Genomic DNA, 16,493 nt, shown 5'->3' on the forward strand with positions numbered 1-16,493 from the left:
CTGTTTGGGAATAAGTACAGCCAAAATGCTCCTCAGAAAAGCGAGTGGTGAGACTTCATCTCACATTCTTTGGACATGTTATCAGGAGACATCAAAGTGCAGGGGTAGTGAAAAAGAGGAAGACCCAAAGTTGTATGGCAGGGGCCAGACCAAATCCAGAGATACATATGATAGCCAATTAAAAAGGAGGAGGGGTATGGAAAAAAAAAAAGAAATGGGTAGCGGGGGCATAGGGCAATAACCCACCCAAGGGAAGGATATGGTTTATATCTCCACAGGGATAGAGGGACCAGGCTTAATTAAACCCAGTGCTCCAAGATGTGAATGCAACATGCCGGTGTGGAGTAGGGAACCAGTGGAGAGGTCGGAGGGGCTGGCCCCAATCCCAACTAGGTGGACACCTGCCCCTCCCACAAGAAGAATTTATTTCAGAGGACAGCACTGAATCTGCAGCTCAGGGAGAAGGACATGTCTGATCAGAGCACACGGGAGCAAATGAAGGGGGAAAAAGAGAGAGTGGACCACATCCTGGCCCACCAAGCCTTGAGGACGATATTCCCACTCAGAGCAGCCAATCCACAGAGAAGACCACATGGCTGGCCCCACTATAGGACACGACATCCCTCACTGACTCATAGCCCTACAGGGGACAACACTGGAGACACAGTGTGGTAAATCCACCTGGTCTGATCCCACCACACCTAGGCAGGATGCAGGGGATGTGCAGCAAAGCAACGGGGGGAGCAGAGCGGCGAGGTCCCCATGGAGCACCAAGAATAGAGTTTGGGGCCAGGACTTGGCACCCCAACACACTCGATTAGAGAACACTCCTGAAGGCCAGCAAACAGTCCTTGAACTAACTACAAGCTTTTCTTTCTTGTTATATTTTGGGGGTTTTTTTGTCATTGGGGTGTTGTTGTTTTCTTTGGTTGCTTGGTTTGTTCTGTCTTGTCTTTGTGCGTGTTATTATCTCCGCAGGTCTGTCTAAATAAGATAAGCTGGTCGCCCCAAGTCCCCCCGGAACTGTCAGTCCCGTTGTTTTTCCTCCAGATAGTTCATCCAGCCTGTCCTATTCAGACAGACCTGTGGAGTCACTAACATGCACGAAAACAAGACAGAGGAAAACAAAGCAACAGTATACAACCAGACAAAAAAACAACAAACCACTGACAAAGAACAGAACAAAACAGTTCACAAGAGAAAAGCTTGTAGTTAGTTCAGGGGATCGTTTAGGGGGGGTAAGGAAGTGGTGTTAACAAACCCAGGGACAAGGGAAAAACATGGGACCCCAAATGGTAGCGAAGGGGGAGTGGCAGGCATGGTGGGAAATGATCAAGGGTAAGGTTGCTTAGAGAAGAGGTATACTCTAGCCCAGGTGGCGAAGAAGCATGGTAGTAGGGCAGGAGGAAAGTCAAGGGAGATGGAGGAAAGAGCTAGGAGTCAAAGGGCATTCATGGAGGTCTAGACAAAGACATGTACATGCAAATATATATATGAGGATGGGGAAATAGATCTATGTGTCTATATTTATAGGTCAAGTATTAAGGTGGCGGAAGGACCTTGGGCCTCTACTCAAACACTCCCTCAATGCATGAATACCTTCTTTTATTAAATTGGAATTCTATGATGCTCACTCTCCCGACACAACGGCTGGAGCCAAAGTGGGTGAACAAGTAAATGTGGTGAAGAAAGCTGATGGTGCCCGGCTATCAAAAGAGATAGTGACTGGGGTCTTAAAGGCTTGAAGATAAACAAGCGGCCATCTAGCTCAGAAGCAACAAAGTCCACATGGAAGAACACACCAGCCTGTGTGATCGAGTGGTCCCAAAGGGATCAGTTACCAGGCATCAAAGAACAAAAAATCATAGCATTGACTGCACACCTCCATGATAGGATCGCTGAAGACAAATGGGTGCATAAGCAAATGTGGTGAAGAAAGCTGATGGTGCCGGCTATCAAAAGAAATAGTGTCTGGGGTCTTAAAGGCTTGAAGGTGAACAAGCGGCCATCTAGCTCAGAAGCAAAAAAGCCCACATGGAAGAAGCACACCGGCCAGTGCGATCACGAGGTGCCAAGGGACCAGGTATAAGGCATCATGCAAAAAAAACCAAAAAACAACGATATAAGTGTGTATATGTATGTGTATATATGTGTATATGTATATGTATATATATCATATTAAATGAAGGGGGAAGTGCAGAGTGGAGACCCAAGGCCCAAGTGTCGGCCAATGGAGATCCCCTCATAGAGGCGTTTAGGAGAGGAGATGGGTTAATTAGGGTGCGAGGTAGTACCGATGAAGAACACAGCTTTCCCCCAAATCCTGGATGCTTCCTCCCCCCAACTACCATGATCCGAATTCTACCTTGCAGGGCTGGATAGGACAGAGGCTGTACACTGGTACATATGAGGGCTGGAGGTACAGGGAATCCAGGGTGGATGATACCTTCAGGACCAAGGGTGTGAGGGACGATGCTGGGAGAGTGGAGGGTGGGTGGGTTGGAAAGGGGGAACTGATTACAAGGATCCACATGTGACCTCTTCCCTGGGAGAGGGACAGCAGAGAAGGGGGGAAGGGAGACTCCGGATAGGGCAAGATATGACAAAATAATGAGGTATAAATTACCAAGGGCACATGAGGGATGGGGGGAAGGGGATGGAGGGGAAAAAAAGGAGGACCTGAGGGGCTTAAGTGGAGAGCAAATGCCTTGAGAATGATTGGGGCAGGGAATGTATGGATGTGCTTTATACAATTGATGTATGTATATGTATGGATGGTGATAAGAGTTGTATGAGTCCCTAATAAAATGTAAAAAAAGAAAAAAAAAAGATAAGCTGGTCGAACAATCTGGATGAGAAAAACAACCAGAGTGACAGTTCCGGGGGGACATGGGAGAAGGGGAGGTGGGAGGAAAGGAAGTGATGTTAACAAACCCAGGGACAAGGTAACAACAAGTGATCCAAATCGGCGGTGAGGAGGGTGTGGGAGGCCTAGTAGGGCATGATCAAGGGTAATGTAACAAAGAGGAATTGCTGAAACCTAAATGAAGACTTAGCATGATACTGGAACAGGAGGAAAGTCAAAGGAAATAGAGGAAAGAGCCTGGAGGCAAAGGGCATTTATAGAGGTCTAGATAAAGACAAGTACATATGTAAATATATTTATATATGGGGATGTGGAAATAGATCTATGTGCATATATGTATAGGTTTAGTATTAAGGTACTAGAAGGACACTGGGCCTCTACTCAAGTATTCCCTCAATGCAATAATACTTTGTTCTATTGAACTGGCATTCTATGATGCTCACCTTCCCAACACAATCACTGAAGACAAAGCGGGTGCATAAGCAAATGTGGTGAAGAAAGCTGATGGAGCCTGGCTATCCAAAGCATAGTGCCTGGGGTCTTAAAGGCTTGAAGGTAAACAAGCGACCATCTAGCTCAGAAGCAACAAAGCCCACATGGAAGAAGCACACCACCCTGTGTGATCATGAGGTGCCGAAGGGATCAGGTATCAGGCATCAAAGAACAAAAAATGATAGCGTGTGCTCACCTCCCTGATACGATTGCTGAAATGGGTGCCTAAGCAAATGTGGCAAAGAAAACTGATGATGTCCGGCTATCAAAAGATATAGCATCTGGGGTCTTAGAGGCTTGAAGGTAAACAAGCAGCCATCTAGCTCAGAAGCAACAAAGCCCACATGGAAGAAGAACACCAGCTTGTGCGATCATGAGGTGTCGAAGGGATCAGGTATTAGGCATCAAAGAACAAAAAATCATATTATTGTGAAAGAGGGGGAGTGCAGAGTGTACGCCTCAAGGTGAGATCTCAAGTCAATCTATATCTTTGTTTTCCTTCTTTGCCATATCTCAAATGAACACTCATTTCAAAAGTTTTGGTGCTAAAGAATAGAGGAAATAAATGTGCTCCTAGAACTCCACTTCAATATACACCAGCCAATTGCTTAATACATTATAATAAATAGGGAGCGATAATAGCAAACCAATAGGTTCCAATGACCTTTTTTGGTTTTAATTTAAAGAAGTACTTTTTATGTGCAAGGGAAAGGAGGGGCCCCAAATCATCACTGGTCTGGTAGGCGCAACTGTATGATGATAATAAGTAAAGATCATAGTGAAGTCATAGAGAGCATGAGAGATAGAAGTAATAGAGTCAGACACAATTCATGGTAGCATGCTTACCTCAGCCCCGCTTGGTGATCCTCGTGGGGAGCTCAGGAGCAAGATCAGGAGAGAGCCCCTTTAGTGCTAACCAAGGGGGGGGCGTGATTACAGGTAACCACACGTCATAGGAAGGGGCGGTAGAATAGGCATACTAAGCGTGGCAGGAAGGTAATGAGCTAGGGGTGTGCACATAGGAATGGGAGGGACTCGAGGTATACATGTGACAAGATGGGTGGACCCTAGATTCATGATGGTGGCCTATCCTTGGTCACCCTTGGATGGGCTTGATCTCTCAGGGGTCTCCTACAAGGAAACAGTCTACTACTGTCCTTATCAGAAGGGAGTGGGTCCTACTTGTGGGATAAACAGTGGTGACTGCTTGCTCTGGATGGCTGATAACCCTTAGGGAGAATAACCCCGGATCTACTTCTGATGACCTCCAAGTGTATAGTCATTCGCAAGCAGCTAAGCTTGGCATATATTTGTGGGGAGAGAACTTGGGAGAAACCCTTCTGTTTCCCACATTTGTGGACTTTCTTTTTTTTAGTACTCTTAGAACTCAACCGTATTAAAATGACAACCTGCTCTGTAGTCACACCAATGACATAAAATGTACAATGGGCAGTTTTCTGTTTTAGCTAATCCCTTGAAAATGCAGTAGAGGTTGATGTACGCTCTTGCTTCTTTGACTTGAGACACGCATTATACCTTGGACACTACAGTGGATGTGCAAAGAAAGGTCAGGTAACTGCTGGCTGACTTACAAGGATTGAGCATTTATGGGAACAAGGTTCTCCTTTCTTTGGAGCACATGAATCACACTTGTGGGGGACTGACACAAACTATTCCTATTATTCAATGTAAACCCTGTTTCTGATGGCTCTGCACCAGGAGAGAAATAAAATCACTCCCACTAGGTTTTCCTCTGATCTATGCATTTTTGTGTACTCAGGTGTCAGCCATTTGTTTCACCTGCAAACCCGAGCCTTCTTACCCTGATAGCGAGGGGGTGTTTCAAGTTGCATTGATTGCCATATCATCTTCTAGGGTTACAGGACTCCAGTGGTCTGCCTGGGCCGGCCCATTTTCCCCTGTTCTCTCAGTATAATTGATCTGAGCCTCTCTTCCTAACTAGAGGTGTCCTGGTTTGCAAAATAAATCATGCAGCCATCCTATGTATCATACGTCATTGTTTTCTTCTCATTCTGCCAAGTCTCCATGTCTAATTAGAACCAAGTTCTATTTTTAATACCTTAGAATTATGGATTGCAGTCCCCCTCCCCCGACTGAGGGGGACGAATAATAGAAATGTGAAGGGAGACAAGGTGGTGGGTGAAGAGCAAAGGGACAGTGTAAGATAACAATAATATATAATTGATCAAGGATTCACGAGGTTGGGGGGGGAGGGGAGCTGATATCAAGAGCTAAAGTAGAATGAAAATGTTTTGGAAATGATGGCAACATATATACATGAGTGCTTGATACAACTGAATTATGGATTGTTATAAGATCTGTAAGAGCCCCCCCAAAAAATAAGTTTTAAAAATTATGGGTTGAATGGAAAAGAACTGCAGAGGTAATCGTGTGATTGTACATTATGAAATTTCTGATATCCTTAACAAGATTCAACCTCTACCTGAATTTCCTGTCTACTAAGTCATACCTTGGGAAGCGGTCTTTCCGCTGCTAGGCACTGTGGCTCTACGAAAGCTTCCTTTGTCCTCAGCTTACATGCCACTCTTCGTCCCCGGTTTAAGATGCATTGGGATATAGGGTAGGCATTCCTTGCTTCACCGCAACCGGAGAGAATCGTGAGTGCCTGGTCCAATCATCCTTTGTAAGTTCATGAATGAACTTCTTCCCTAGACTTCTAATTCTCTTGGGAGAATTAAGAAAATTGTTACTCAAGTAGTTGTGTGTGTTGTGTGATTCTGATGAGGAAGCTTGTTCAAAGGTGGCAAGGCTCTACCATTTACTAGTAACAGTGTGATTTTGGAAAATTACATTTCATCTCTTCAGGTTTGTTTCAACAGTAAAATAAAACATATAGTTGTTGAAAGTTGCGGTGATTCCCTCTCCTGGTAGCATCCCAGGTGTTAAGGGTAGAACTGTGCTCCATGGGTTTTCAATGGCTGCACTTTCTGAAATGGATCACCTGGCATTTCCCCCCACGTTACCACTAGGTAAACCTGGACTTCAACCTTTTAGCTAGCAGTCCAGGTGCATTTGCAAGCTCTCTCTTATGGGCTATTATAAGAATTAAATGACATCTATAAATCTCCATTACAGTGGAATCTACCTTGTTTTCTCTGTTATTGTCAGGGCGTGGCACAGTACCATGCACAGAGCTCAGTTCTCTATAACTAATTGCAAAAAAAAAACACAAAAAAACACACGTAGTAAAAAGCCCTTAGGGCATGCATGGTCTGGTGCAGAGCATCAGTAAAAGGTAGTTGTTATTCTCACATTCTTTCTACGAATTGGATTCACGCTCTCCCACTATATTCACGTGTATGCAAGTTCTTTGGTTTATCACCATTCTTCCTAAGATATGGCTCTCACAATTCAAGCCTGTGTCGTATGTGGTCATTCTGTCTGCACACAGAATTTTAAGAAAGTCTAAACAGGGTCCATTGGGCAAAAAGTCTGCCTACCTGCTCACATGACAACTTCACACTTACAAGACCTTTCCCCTAAAAGCATCCCTCGATCTTTGGGAAATGTATGCAGTCAAATCAGTGGATCTCAACCATCCTAATGCCGTGACTCCTCATGCTGTGGTGAACCCCCAACCATAAAATTATTTTCGTTGCTACTTCCTAACTGTAATATTGCTACTGTTATGAGTTGTAAATATCTGATATGCAGGATGTATTTTCATTGTTACAAACTGAACATGATTAAAGCAGGGTGATTAATCACAAAATATGTAACTATATAATGTTAAATATGTCTGTTTTCCAATGGACTTGGGCGAGCCCTGCGAAGGCAACCCAGAGGTTGAGAATTGCTGATGTATACAGTTGAGAAAACAGAAACATCAGCCAGTTAAGGAAAACATCAGGGAAGTACATTACGGGAAGCGACTGTAATCACAGCCATTCTTAGGGCTGCAACTGTTGAACAGAGCAGCAGGGGGGCTGCAGTGCCCTCATTTCATCTCCTGAGTGGCAGGAAGCTCGTATCCACTGGGATGAGCACAGTGAAGATTCTCACGCAAATACTGGGCAGAGGCGTCGAGAGGAATGCATTTCAAGGAAGATGCCTCAGTGAACAAGCGGCCTCATGGCGGAGACCCGAGGGCTAGGTGTCCACCCATGTGTTGCGGCTAGCAGGGAGTGAGGAGCTAGAGGAGAATGTGAATAATGAAATGACAACTTGTGTTCAAAACCCATGCTAAGCCTTTGGCAACGAAAGGAAGGTGTGCTGGTTTATTAAGCTGAAGGAAATGTGGGTTTCAGTTTTGTTTAGAAAGTGGTTATGGTCAGAGAGCTTGTCTGTAAGCTATATTCCTTTAAAAAGGGTGAGGGGGTTGAAGATTCTAAGTGTTGCGGGACAGATGGAAGAGCGACAGAAGAGTAAGTGATGTAACAACTTTCACCACCAAAAGCAACGATGAGGGCAAAAATCTGAGTAGGGGCAGTTGGGAACCTTGAATTATAAGTGTCAAAGTATGAGAATCCGGTAGTGGGAAGGTACGCCTGTGGGCGTCAGTGAAGTATATGAAAGAATTGTTGGCGTTTAGGAGCGTGGCCATCAAAGATCAGTTTGTGACTACTTAAAAATAATGCCTTACATCTCTTCCTAGTGGATTATGTCCATGGGGCTGCTACCTGCAAGGTCAGTAAGTAGTTCCAACCCACCTGGAGCTCTTAGGAGAAAGACAGGCTATCGGCCTCCGTAGGGGCTGATCTATTCTGTCCTATAGGGTAAGTTGGAGTCAATTCTATGGCAGTAAAAAATAACATTAAAAAAAAAATCCATTCCTGATCTAATCATTCTAGCGGCTGAAAGAACAGGCTATCCACAGAACCCGTGGGATTTGGGTAGTAAATAAAAACACATCCAAAAAGAAGACTGCGATCGCACCAAGAGTTTTTTTGGAAAGGCCTTGTTCCTAAGCTACGCAAGGGGGAGTGGGGCGGGAGGGTGACAGTCGCTTTAAGCCGAGATTCGGGCAGCCACGGCACCTCCAAACGCTACCAGACGCTGTTGCAGCACGCTTCGTAAGAGATCGAGCTTAACCCCGGGCGCAGGGTAAGGCGAGAATCTGGCCTGGCGGCTTCTGCTCCGGCCATCCGGGTCCCTGCCCTTTATGAGGCGGGTAGGGCTCCGACCGCCACCAGCTACGCGACGGCCCTCCGGGCGGACGCTCGGCCGCCCCGTCTGCCGAGGAACCGGTCCAGGGGGAGCCGCCCCAGGCCTGCTCATGAAGACGCTGTCCCCGGACACCATGGCCAACGCAAAGGCTGGCGGGCGGAGGTCGCCCCGAGTGGAGTGGGGGGCCATCGTGGACCCTTGGTCGCCGGCAGACAGGGACACAGGGTTCAGGGCCATCTTCAAACACTGTCCGCAGGATCTGCGCTCGCCCCTTGGTCACCTCAAGCCCTTAGCAGCCGCGCAGATCAGTCCAGGGCGACGCGGACCCGCAGGCAAACGCCCCTGTTAGCCATTCCTCAGGCCGCTACCGGTCGCGGAGCCCCTTTAAGGAGCGTTCGCCTCGCGAGCTGGCGTCCACCGTTCGCGGACGTCCGCCTGCGCCGGGCGCGCGCGCGATGACGTCAGCGCCACGCGACGCCAGGAAGCGGGAGGACGTGGAACTTCCGAGAGTGCGCAGCGCGACGAAGCGGCCGCCACCTTCGCGTCTCTCCCGGGGGGGGGCGGCGAGCGGGGCGGCGATGGGGGCCGCGGCGGCGGAGGCGGACTGCACTCTCTTCGTGGGCAATCTTGAGACTAAAGTGACCGAGGAACTCCTTTTCGAGCTCTTCCTCCAAGTAAGCGACGGAGTCAGTCAGCCCCCCTCCGGGCTCGCCTCGGGCCCGGCCCGACCGCCCTCGCTGCTTTCAGGGCGGTCCCGTGCGGCCGACGGGTGGGCGGCTCTTTCCGGGGTGGGGTCGCGCGTGGAAAGCCGGCCTCCTGCGCCTCCGGGACCACCCTTGTGTGTCCCGGCCCAAGGCGACGGGGAGCGCTTGGGAGGCCGGGTCCTTCGCGCATTCCCGCAGTTCTCAGAGGTCGACGCCGTGTTTTCCTGTTTTTCTTCCTCTCCCCTTATCTGCCCCCGAGAGTAATTTCTCCCTGGTCTAACCAAAACTCACGGGTATGTTGATAGCTTTAAGCTTCCGGGTCCGTCACCAGCTACTTCTCAACGTAGGTTCTCTAGGAAATTGGAGCGTTGTTCAAATATTTTTCAACAGGCTCTCCCCAAACTCCGTAGGAAAGGCAGCATGGAAGTGGTTCTCCAGTCTAATCCCTAAGTATCCACTCCTCCCACCGCCTACCTCATTCCTGATAAATGGGTGGTTAGCAATACCAACTCGAGTTTTTAGCACTAGAGAAACGCTTTTTCTCTCTTTTAAAACAACGTAAATTGCCTTGTGGTGGAAAATGCTCAAAGACTGACATCTTGTTAAAGTCACACTTACTTCCAACTGTAAATTCCCCACTATCTGTGAGTCCCCTCCCCAAATACATAAATCTAAATGTCAGTCATTGCGGTGGGATTTCCCTTGAGCCCAAGGTAGAAGAAACCCACGGATGAGGCTTGCCCCGCCCTCTTGTTTTAAGTTCCTGATGCATTTCCGTTGTTGAGATTTTGTTGACTAATTCATTCGAAAACATCTAGTTACTTTCCTGCTGTTTGTTTAATTGAAATTTTTGTTTACCTGTAGGCTGGGCCAGTAACAAAAGTAAAAATCCCTAAAGATAAGGATGGTAAACCAAAGCAATTTGCATTTGTCAACTTTAAACACGAAATATCTGTACCTTATGCCATGAATCTGCTTAACGGGATCAAGCTTTTTGGAAGGCCCATCAAAATTCAGTTTAGATCAGGTAATGAGTCAATCACGTTCGCTTATTTGTTTCATTGTTTCATTTTAAAACCTCTTGGGGAGTAGAAATGCCCTCTAGTTTTGCCTGATAGTAAACTTTGTTTCCATGAAAGTTAGTAAAACTGACAATAAGGATTATAAACAATGTAATTAAGAAATAAGTTTAAAACTTCAACTTGGGTTAATGATAAGGATAGTTTTAGTATTCAAAAGACTTTGTTTCCAGTCCACTCCCTGAAAGCGTCAGGTCTACTTTCTGAAAATGTTGTTTCCTGGCTGTTTTCACAAATTTTGCTTCTTGAATATGCTATCACAAAACTTGCCGGTCATCTGGTCTAAACAAAGGACCAGAGTGGCCCAGTCGATAATTGCATGCATTTGCCATGTATAGCAATTTTTTGGCTAGCTTTGTTTTTGATTTCTGGTACTGTGCATGTGTAATTTGCAGATGAAACTGCAAAGTAGTAATTTTGTGTCTCAGCTTATATATTACATGTTGGAGTGATTTAGCGTAGAGGGTTGGGGGGATATATTTTCAGGTAAAATTTCTATCAAGAATGTTTTGTTTTAGGAAGTAGCCATGCTTCGCAGGATGTCAGTGTGTCACATTCCCAGCATCATGCTGGGAATTCAAGCCCAACTTCTACTTCTCCCAGCAGGTAAGATTTATCACTGCCCACTGCCATGTGTCAGGATGTTCCTTTATGTGGTGAGCTCATTATGCGTAATGAGTGCATCGTTTCCTCCTTTTGCTCCTCTTCCTCTTCACATTGGATTATCTTGACCTGCGGATCTATTCCAAGGCAACCATAGACAGAACCTACGTGCTACATATAAGCCCCTTAAAACAACTATATACTTACGCGTTCAAGATTTTTAGAAAATTCAGGCTCATTGCCACTGATTGCAATTATGATTGAATAGTGACCCTGTTGATAGAATAAAACTGCCTCTTTGGGTTTCTAAAACTTGAAATTTTTCTAAGAATTAGATAGCACCACCTGATCAAGGGACTACGTAATCCACGACACCACCTGAGCTTCTGTCAGATGTATATACAACTGAACCAAAATTTCCCAAAACATTACCTACTCTTACTCAGCTAGAGTACACACTAGCGTACTCTATTTTGTTTCATTTTCTAAAAATTTAAATTAATTTCATGACCACTAGTCATTTGTTATTTGTGGCTTAAAAATTCTGACTAGTTGACAGGCGACTGGACCAAGAGTTTGTAGAATTACATAATCACCTTGAACTTGTTTTTCTCTGATCTTATTCTTTTGTTTATAAGGAAAAGAAGTTGAATTAAATCTAAGTTTCTTCCAGCTAAAGAGAATTTTTTAAAAAGGTACTTAATTCCCTTAAGTAATCTTTTTTGCTTTAGAGAGGATAGTATTTTACCAGCGAAAGATCTACCCTTATATTAGCACAGTACTATTACTGGGCATCACGAGAGATCTCTTACTAAGCATCTGCCATGTATTAGCCTCTGCTAAGTCTTCGGAGGTAGGGATTATTATTGCCTTCTGTCTTATATGGGAGCAATAACTGTTGCGCTGTGGGTTTAGGATTCCGACCCAATCATTGTGATAGAGCCCCGTCACGAGAAGGGAATGAAAAGATAGTTTTTCCCACAAACTGTATATTGTCTAGTGCAGCTTAAAGTTTAAGTGAAGACACAGGTATCTGGACTACTGTTTAAATTAATGTAGTAAAGTCTCTGAAGGAGTAGAGAGAGTACTTTGAGAAAGTTACAACAGGAGAGCGCTAAAGTAGACGGATGTAGAACTGAAGGAGGCCAGTGGACTTAGGACATAATGGAAAGAGCAGACATGCATAGAGGCCAGGTGATGCTGTGCCTTAACCATAGTCGACACCACCATTTTACCCTAAGGACTAGGAAGATACTGAGGTCTTAAGACGGGTAGTTTTAGCAACAGTGTGTGTTTTAAAGAAGTCTTGGAAGGGGATTTCCTGTGCTGCAAAGCTTTACAGGAGCAGATGGCAGGAGTCCAGTGTGTAGCCCACTCTACCGCCAGGTGTGTAAATATGGCAAGAAGTCAGATTGAATGATCTATAAGATTTCTACCAGCTGCAAAGGGTTAGAAGAGGTACTTTATTTAATTAAAATTATTTTATTTAGTAATTTTATGTGCTTTGGAAAGAACGGCATTCTACTAGGGATAAATTTACCCCTGGAAAGAATAGCCACAGTACTATTAATATATTACTATTATAGTACTATTGTACTAACATAGGTGTATGAAATAATTGCTCTAGAAAACGATATAAACTTAAGTCAAATTTTATTTCCAAGTATATTTTAAATTAGCATTAACCCATTAAAGCACTTCATAAGTAAAAAAAAAAAAATACCGCAAGATACCTCCTAGAGGAATGAGGAATAAGGTATAAAGCTTTAAAATCAATATCCTGTGTATCGTCCAAAACTAGTTCCCTAAATTCCAAAGCCTGGACCTCTTGTCTTGGCTCAATAAGTGGAATCACCGGCTACTCACCAAAAAAAATAGAGATTTTATCCTATAATCTCCTTCGCTTCATCCCTTACATTTAGTCCATCAAATCATTTCCATTTGAGCTTTGAATGGGCTGTGCATTGAATCACTAGCCACAGGCTAGCAGTTCAAATCCACCCTTGACTCCACAGGAGAAAGAAGAGGCTCTCATCAAAGGCTTGGTAGTTTTGTTTTTTTTCCATAAAGAGCCTGTCAGTAGCAACTATTTCAGACTTTATAGGTTATGTAATCTATTTAACTCTACTGTCCAGAGCTAAACTTCCCACAGATAATATGTAGCCAGAGAACATACTTGTTTTCCAACAAAACTATTCACAAAAAACACATAGGCAGCTAAATTTGGCTTATAGTCAGTAGTTTATGCACCCTTGCACTAACTTGTTCCTCAGCCTGGAATATACTACCTCTAGATAATCTATTTTTCAGGTCTCACTTCATGTTTCCTTTTTAGAAAGGCCATTCCTGACCAGCCAAGCTAAAAAAGAGCCCCTCTTTAACCTTCTGTTCTGTTGCTTTTTGTCATTTCCTACGCCAGCATTTATAAGCATGCAGGATTATTTTGTCTGTATCCTTTGGAGTAGGGGCCTTGTAACTTGTGTGATTTATTCTGTGTTTTGGGAACTGGGTCTTGCTCACAGTTGGATTTTGGTAAGTATTGCTGGATGAATGATCGATAAAATCTGTTGGTTTTCTTACTTTTAGCAGGTATGAAAGGCCTATGGATAACATGACTGTGTCAATGCAGACAGTTCAGCGGTCTTTCTCTTCTCCAGAGAATTTTCAGAGACAAGCAATGGTAGGCGGACTATTCAACTTGAGTTACTATGAAATCATACTAGTTAAAGTGTTACCAGACAACTGTTGTTTTTAAGGAACACATTACCTTTTCTAATTAAAACGTTCAAGGTAAATAAAAGGTGAACTTCATTTCACATTTTTTCCCTTTTCAATGTGTGTGTGTGTGCGTGTGTGTACACACACTAGAAACTTATTCTGTGACCTTGCAGACTATTGAATACACAACGATGAGTTCCTTCTTAATGCACCATCTTGTAAGGATACACTTTGCAACTGTGCTTCGCACCTCAGCTACCTCTTACTGTTCATCTTTGTCAACAGTCAGTTGCCCAGCTTGTCACGCCCTTGCTTTGCAGTGGTCCTTTTGGATTTATTTCTTCCTTTTTATTTTCTCTACTTAAACCAGAATCTTGGCTAGTATTCCTCTGGCTTTTGCATTTCTCACAATGTAGAGATGAAATAAAGGAAGGTTGAAAGACCAGAATAAAGGGGCGTCTACATTTTATACCAAACCAACTCAGAGTGACCCTAGGGGATGAGTAGAAGCACATCTGTGAGGTTTGGAGGTTGTGGATCTTTATGGAAGTCCCCCACATCTTTTTTTCCAAAGAGAGGCTGGTGGGTTTAAACCACTGACCCATTGGTTCATAGCCAAGCACATCAAATGCTGTGTGCCAGAAATCTCTCATCTTTTACTTAATGTTTAATGCTAAGGAGTCTGACTCCACTGAACCTTTCTGGCCTCACCTTCCATTAGATATGGTTTGTAAGATATATAACCTGTACCAGCCAGAATTACTTGATGAATCTGTTTTGGCTTTCCCTATTATTTTTGTGCAGTTTTCCTTTAGCATCTCTCTCCGCCTTAAAATATCTTCCTTAAAACATTCTATCCATTCATGAATCCATTCCTAGTGTTACTGAGTTCCTATTCTTTATATATTCATGATTCAGTGGTTTATATTGTATTTTATATAACTACTCCTGAGTTGAGGAAGCAATATGTTTATGTACTGATATCTTGTACTATACATTGAAATGAACAAAGATATTTAAAAATACTGCTTCTCATTTAGTTTAGGTTTCATCTAGGCAAACACTCTTTTGCTTGTCTATTATTGTATCTGATTAACCTTTTATTCTTTTCCCCGTCAGATGAACAGTGCTTTGAGACACATACCATATAGCGGGAAGTTTGGTTCTACACAGCTGGATCAGTCAGGATTCTCCCCAGCAGTTCAGTCACCCAGTCCATCTTTTAACCAGTCTCCAAGCTCCCAGTGGCGCCAAGATATGCCATCGTCACAACGCAAAGCCCGACAGAATTCTCATCCCTATGTAGTGGACAGGCAGTATAGCTGGGAACAGTGTTACAGTGATCATGGCTCCGACCGGCATTACCGAGGCAGCCGAGAAGACTTCTTTTATGAAGACCGAAACCACGATGGCTGGAGCCATGACTACGATAGCAGGCGAGATAATGGTGGTAGAGATGGGAAGTGGCGCTCCTCTCGACACTAACGAGACTTGAAAGGAAAGCACATTGTCTTCCCTTTTCTTAGGGTCATTTTTGGCTCTGATGGCTAACATGCTCTGGAAAAGTTTATGTGAAAAACTGTACAGAGCAACTTTACCAACTGCAACATCTCCTTTAAGGGAATAAAAACCTTCACCACCAGTTTCATACAGAAATGAGACTTGTGGGTCCAGTTTTATTACATGACGAACCTTTCACCTCAGGGTTTTATGAAGGAGGAAAGGGTTTTATGCAGAAGAAAGTGCCACAATTCCTAATCCGTTTTTACACTCTTTAGCAAAGGATTAACTATGAAGTTTGATTTTTATAAAGCAAATATTTTAATTATTTGTAATCGTTTTGTAATGTATGAAATTTCTTGTTGGTGATTCAGAATTTGGTGTAATAGAATACGAGGGTATACCCCCCAAAATCTATACTTGCGCTAGGCAGAGCAGCGCTTTCATAGTACACCTTTTCCTGGTAGGCAGGCATCCAGCAACTCACTCTGAGTTAGTGCATCCAGCAGCTGCGTCTGGGAAGGTGCTCTCTGGTCACAGTAAACTTTTTTCGTAAAAGCAGTTTCACTCAAACCTAGTTTATATTGTGATGGCCAATTAAAGAGAACTGTGTGCAGCTGTGAAATTTTGTTTCCTCCTCGGAAAGAATGCCCACAGAAACTGCTGTGATGTTGAGCACAGCTTACAAGGCGAGTGCTATGGGAAAACCTCCAGTGTAGGAGTGGCTTTCTCATTTCCAAAAAGGTGAAATGTTGATTGATGACAAACCTTGTTCTGGACCTCCTCAAATGGATGATAATGTCAATTCATAGTGCATTTGGAGTTCGTTTCACCAGGTCAGACAGTTAAGAGGATCTGAAAAGATTGTATAACAGTATGTGACCAAAAAAAGGCCTGGTTTGTGGCAGGCCGGGGACTGAGTTTGCCACCCTGACAAAGCACCTGCTCACACACCATCTCAGTGCACCCATTTTTTGGCAACAACAGCATGCCTCTCTTGCCCCATACACGTTACTCACCTGACCTCACTCCATGCAACTTCTTTTTGTTTCCACAAATGAAGATGGACCTGAAGGGACAGCAGTTTGATGATGTAGGAGAAGTGAAGAAAAAAGCAAGGGAGGCGCTGTCAGCCATCCAAACAGATGAGTGAAAAATATTTCCAAGAATAGAATCACAGTTTTAACAAATGTATTAAGTGTAATGCAAAGTACTTTGAAGGTGATAAGGTGGTTTTGTAAAAAAAAAACAAACTTTTTTTAAATACATAGCTGTGTACAAAAAATTCCAGGGTTTTTTGGGTACCCTCTCCTATATCTTAGTTGATAACCTGAAATAGCTAACAGTTTTTTGGTGATAAGGTAGGAAATATACCTTTTCAGC

General features: G+C 44.0%; 2 protein-coding genes across 4 annotated transcripts; one reads left to right on the plus strand and one right to left on the minus strand.

Annotated features, from left to right (window-relative positions):
• Window positions 1-8,275: 8,275 nt before the first annotated feature.
• Window positions 8,276-9,702, minus strand: C4H11orf71 (chromosome 4 C11orf71 homolog). Its single transcript, XM_075546626.1, has one exon. The coding sequence runs from the start codon at window positions 8,741-8,743 to the stop codon at window positions 8,348-8,350; it is 396 nt and encodes a 131-aa protein (XP_075402741.1). The 5' UTR covers window positions 8,744-9,702; the 3' UTR covers window positions 8,276-8,347.
• Window positions 9,024-16,267, plus strand: RBM7 (RNA binding motif protein 7). 3 transcript variants are annotated; one of them, XM_075546623.1, is made up of 5 exons: window positions 9,024-9,180; window positions 10,075-10,237; window positions 10,808-10,895; window positions 13,479-13,572; window positions 14,730-16,267. In XM_075546623.1, the coding sequence occupies exons 1-5, from the start codon at window positions 9,085-9,087 to the stop codon at window positions 15,093-15,095; spliced, it is 807 nt and encodes a 268-aa protein (XP_075402738.1). In that variant the 5' UTR covers window positions 9,024-9,084; the 3' UTR covers window positions 15,096-16,267. The 3 variants fall into 3 exon arrangements, with proteins under 3 accessions (XP_075402738.1, XP_075402739.1, XP_075402740.1); XM_075546624.1 differs by having other exon boundaries at window positions 13,482-13,572; XM_075546625.1 differs by lacking the exon at window positions 9,024-9,180 and adding an exon at window positions 9,293-9,503.
• Window positions 16,268-16,493: the final 226 nt, after the last annotated feature.

This window comes from Tenrec ecaudatus, chromosome 4 (genome assembly GCF_050624435.1).
Source record: "Tenrec ecaudatus isolate mTenEca1 chromosome 4, mTenEca1.hap1, whole genome shotgun sequence".
Classification (NCBI taxonomy): domain Eukaryota; kingdom Metazoa; phylum Chordata; class Mammalia; order Afrosoricida; family Tenrecidae; genus Tenrec; species Tenrec ecaudatus.